Genomic DNA, 4,576 nt, shown 5'->3' with positions numbered 1-4,576 from the left:
CAGAGGGACCTGGCCAAGCTGGAGAGGTGGTGCCCAGGGGAACCTCCTGAGGTTCAACAAGAGCAAGTGCTCTTATTGCAAGAGCAATGGCTTCAAAGTAGAGCAGAGCAGCTTTAGACTGGAGGTGAGGAACGAGTTCTTCACTGTGAGGGTGGTGGAAGCCTGGAACAGGTTGCCCAGGGAGGTGGTTGGGGCCCCATCACTGGAGGTATTCAAGGGGAGGCTGCACAGGGCTCTGGGCAGCCTGAGCGAGTTGGGGATGCCCCTGCTGAGTGCAGGGGGAGTTGGACTGGATGAGCTTTGGAGACCCCTTCCAGCCCCAACTATTCTGTGATGCTACAAAAGAGAGGAACCAACTAACTAACTAACTAACTAACTAACTAACTAACTAACTAACTAACCAACCCTGAGTCCTGTGTCCAGTTCTGGAGCCCTCAGCTCAAGAAAGAGGTTGAGCTGCTGGAAGGTGTCCAGAGAAGGGCAACAAAGCTGGGGAGGGGTCTGGAGCACAGCCCTGGGAGGAGAGGCTGAGGGAGCTGGGGTTGCTTAGCCTGCAGAAGAGGAGGCTCAGGGGAGACCTCATTGCTCTCTCCAACTCCCTGAAGGGAGGTTGTAGCCAGGGGGGGGTTGGTCTCTTCTCCCAGGCACCCAGCACCAGAACAAGAGGACACAGTCTGAAGCTGTGCCAGGGCAGGTTTAGGCTGGAGGTTAGGAAGAAGTTCTTCCCAGAGGGAGTGATTGCCCATTGGAATGTGCTGCCCAGGGAGGTGGTGGAGTCACCATCACTGGAGGTGTTTAGGAAGAGCCTGGATGAGGCCCTTGGTGCCATGGTTGAGTTGATCAGATGGTGTTGGGTGAGAGGTTGGGCTCGATGATATCGAAGGTCTTTTCCAACCTGGTCTATTCTGTTCTATTCTATTCTATTCTATCCTATCCTATCCTATCCTATCCTATCCTATCCTATCCTATCCTATCCTATCCTAACTAACTAAGCAAGTAACTAAGTAAGGAAATAAGTAAGTTAACTAACTAACTAACTGAGAAGCCAACCAACAGGCAACAAGGAGAAAGCAACAAGGAGGCAAAGGAGGCCAAAGTCAGAGGAGCTGCTGGTGAAGGATCTCCCAGACCATCTTCTTCCTGAAGCTGGGCATGTGTCTCTGGAAGGAAAGCAAAGAGCCATGACATGGGAAGCCACAGCAGGCAGAGGCAGACAATGGCCACGACCCCCTGGCTGCTGCCTCTTGCCCAAGAGGAACCTCACAGGTTCCGCTAGGAAGCAGGCACAGGACACAAGGATGGAGAAGAGAGCTCTGCCCTGCTGAGCCCCCTTGGAACTTCCAAGCCAAGCAGCCATGCCCCAAAGCCAGAGAGAGGGAGGCACAAAAACTCAGCCCCTGCCCCAGGCACAAGGAAGAGCTGCTGAGCAACCTCCCTGGCTCTCGTGCCCAGAGCTCTGGAGCTGCCCACAGCCCTCACTCACCTGGCTGAAGGTGATGGCTCTGTCCCTGCAGATGGACTCAGCATATTTACAGAGGAAGACCCCGCAGTCACTCTGGTTCCTCTGCTGAGGGATCTCCTGGGGAAGGCAAAGCAGAGGGAGAAGTTCACTCCCTGGGCAAGAGAAGCCGCCTGGCAGCTCAGGCTCCCAGCTGGCAGCCCAGCAGTGCTCACGTACCTGGGCCCCCATGCTGTGCAGAGCCCACTCGGCAGAAGCCAGCTCCAGGCCTCTCCTGCTGCGGCTTTCCTCTTGCAGGTATTGGCTGTGCAAAGCAAACCCAGCCCTCACACCCTGGCCTCACCTCTGGCACAACCAGTGCCAAAGCTCTGGGGCTAAGGCTGCTGGCTGCAGAGGGGCCCTGGCCACCAGCTCTCCAGGCAGCAATGGTTGGATGCAGAGCTGCTCCACCCTTCCCCAGGCAGCTGCTGTGACCTGCTCAGGAGAGCACAGGGCTCCAGGGACACTTGACTTGGCTCTGGGGGGCCACTCTCCTGCCCTGGCTCTGCAGAGCTGCTGGAGGAAGGCTCCTCCCTGCTTGTGCAGCACTGCCAGAGACATCTACGGAGGAGCAGCTGCCCCAGTGCCCTTCCACGGGGACCTCTGGGGCGTGGGTGGCAGACTGCAGGCCCCCAAAACCCTGAGTGCAGGGCCTCAGGGGAGAGCAGGCAGGTAGCCAAGGGCATGCAGCTGGCAGCAGGCACATCAAAGGCTGCTGCTTTCTGCCTCCAAGAAGTAGGAAACCTTGCAGCCAGGAGGCAGAGACAGCCTCTGAAGCCCTCCGAATGCACAGCACAAAAGCATTGGCTGAGCAGCTACTTACAGCAGAGCCTGGCAGAGCTTCATGCCCCTCTGCCCCAGCGAGTCATAGTAGCTGATGGTCTTCCTCCTGACATCAATGACCTGTGGTTGGAAGGGGACTGCTGGACAAAGCACAGCCTTCTGCTGCACACACAGCCAGAGCCTCCTGACTTCCCTGGTGAGGATTTCACCCCCACCCAGCTCTACCAAGAAGCCACTTGGACTCACCACCAGTGCCCAGTGTATCCCCAGGTGGATGGGAACCAGGATGATGTCCTTCTGGAAGATGTCCAGGCCCCTGGTCCACCTTCTCACCCCCTCATAGCCACCAGACACCAGCCTGGGGTAGAAGAAGGTGCTAAAGGCATGGACAGAAGGGTATCCAGCCTTCCTGCTCCTCTCTGCCACCAGCTGCAGGTAGAAATTGATGACCTGTGCCAGGAAGAAGCAGCTGGGGATGTAAAAGGGGACCCAGCTGCCCCAAAGCAGAGCAGGGCAGGCAGGGCAGCGGCAGTGGCAAAGCCCTGCTGAGCTCCATGCCCCTGGGCTGCAGCTGCTGTACCTCATCGTTCAGCCACTGGCCCTCCCTGAGCGTGCCCATGGCCTCCCGGGTGACACGGAGCTTGAAGGCACTGCTCAGCACCTCCCGAGGGTCACCTGGGCCCAGGGCAGCTCTGGCTGCTGCCTCCAGGGCCTGCAATGCACAGGGAGAAGCACTTGTGAGGCACAGACCCCAGCACATGGGCCCCTGGGCAGCTCCCCGCTCCAACAAGGGCTGGCAATCGAGGTGCCCGAGGGGGAGCAGCTTCCTCTGCCACCTTGCACAGCCTCTGGCAGCTGCCAAAGCCTTGCTGACCTCTGCTGCAGGCCCCCTGGCTGCAGAGCCCTGGGGCTTCTCCTTGGCCTTCAGCGGCCTCTTCCTCGCCACCGAAACCTCCCCGGCGTCGTCAGAGGTGACCTCAGCTGGGGAACAGAGAGCCCACAGGAGACCAGGGTTGGAAAGGGCACCAGGAGCTCTCTTTGGCCTAAAGGCCTCTCCTCAGCCCCCCCTGGAGCAGTGGCACTGGCTCCAAGGCACAGAGCCCTTTGCCCCGAGCAGCTGCTGCTGGCTTCGCAGGGGTTGGCTCCTGAGCAGTGCTGCAGAGCTGGAGCTCAGGGCCCGAGCCCCGAGTCTGCCAGCCAGAGGGGCCAGCCCAGCCTGCTGGGGGGCACATTCCCTGCTGCTGCAGCTCACAGCAATGCCATTGCCCTCTGCCTGCCAGCACCGGGCAGGCACCTTCCTTCACAGCCCAGCTGCAAGGCATTTCTCCTCAGGCAAGCAGGCGCTTGGAGCTGGCAGAGCCACAGGGCAAGGACAGGGAGCAGGGAGCTCCCAGCTGGGACTTCAGCTCCTCCTCCTGCTGAGGGCTCTGGGCTCCCCAGCACAGAGAGGGGCCTGGGGGAGCTCCTGAGAGCGCCGTGCGCGGGGCCGTGCCCCAGGAGACATCCTCAGGCACTGGCTACAGCCATGGCCAGGGGCACAGAAGGGCTGCAAAGGCCACGGGCTCAGTGGCAGGCAGTGCTGAAGGACAAGAGCCAGAGCTTTCCCAGCTCCAGGCAAGCCAAGGAACATCTGGCAGCTTGACCTCTCCTGCCATGGCCAGTACCTGACTTCTGCTTCTTGCGAGGCACCTCCTGCTCCTCATCCTCCACAAGCTGCACAGCTCTGAGGGAAGAGCACACAGAGCAGTGCTTGGCAGCCAGGGGCAAGCTGCTGCCAGGCTGAGTTCCCTGCACTCCCACCTCTGCCAGGCCATGGAGCCCTCGCAGAGCCCTGGCTGCCTCACTAGAGCGGGGAGGCTCTGCCTCTCCTTCTGCTGAGGCTTCCCAACCCTTCCTGCCTCTTCCCAGCCCCAAAGCATTGCTGACATCCAGCAAGGAGCTTTCCTCTTTGCTCCAGGCAAGAGCGCACCGGAGGCCCTCTCAGCTCCCAGCTCAGGACGCTGGTGGCAAACAAGAGGAGCCCAAAGCGCCTGGAACCTGCGCTCGGGAGCTGGCTCCGCACGGGAGCAGAGATGCTTCTCGGCTGCTCCTATCCTCGGCAGCCGCCGAGAGCAAGGGCAGAGAGCCTTCTGCTCCGGGAGCAGCCCCTGAGGGACCTGCCAGGCTGCGACCCCGTCCAGCCGCAGAGGGCACAGCAGCCCCGCAGGGCACAGCAGCCCCGGGTGCCCTTCCCCAGCCAGCGCTGCCCGCGGCAGCAGCCCCGCTCCGCCCCAGCCGTGCCCGCCCCGTCCCGCC

General features: G+C 60.9%; 1 protein-coding gene across 1 annotated transcript; it reads right to left on the bottom strand.

The window, feature by feature from the left end:
• Nucleotides 1–906: 906 nt before the first annotated feature.
• Nucleotides 907–4,095, bottom strand: LOC137455665 (sentrin-specific protease 2-like). Its single transcript, XM_068166678.1, has 9 exons — nucleotides 4,082–4,095; nucleotides 3,946–4,004; nucleotides 3,156–3,262; nucleotides 2,862–2,993; nucleotides 2,528–2,731; nucleotides 2,322–2,401; nucleotides 1,679–1,763; nucleotides 1,484–1,579; nucleotides 907–1,160 (listed from the first exon to the last, which is right to left on the bottom strand). Exons 1-9 carry the CDS (start codon nucleotides 4,093–4,095, stop codon nucleotides 1,098–1,100), a joined length of 840 nt encoding a protein of 279 aa, XP_068022779.1. The 3' UTR covers nucleotides 907–1,097.
• Between the last annotated feature and the right edge of the window lie 481 nt (nucleotides 4,096–4,576).

Source organism: Melanerpes formicivorus, unplaced genomic scaffold (assembly GCF_026170545.1).
Source record: "Melanerpes formicivorus ecotype bairdi unplaced genomic scaffold, bMelFor1.0.p_v2 SCAF_103, whole genome shotgun sequence".
Lineage (NCBI taxonomy): Eukaryota > Metazoa > Chordata > Aves > Piciformes > Picidae > Melanerpes > Melanerpes formicivorus.
Note: the sequence above shows the minus strand (reverse complement) of the source record. Positions and strands in the feature narration are given on the sequence as shown.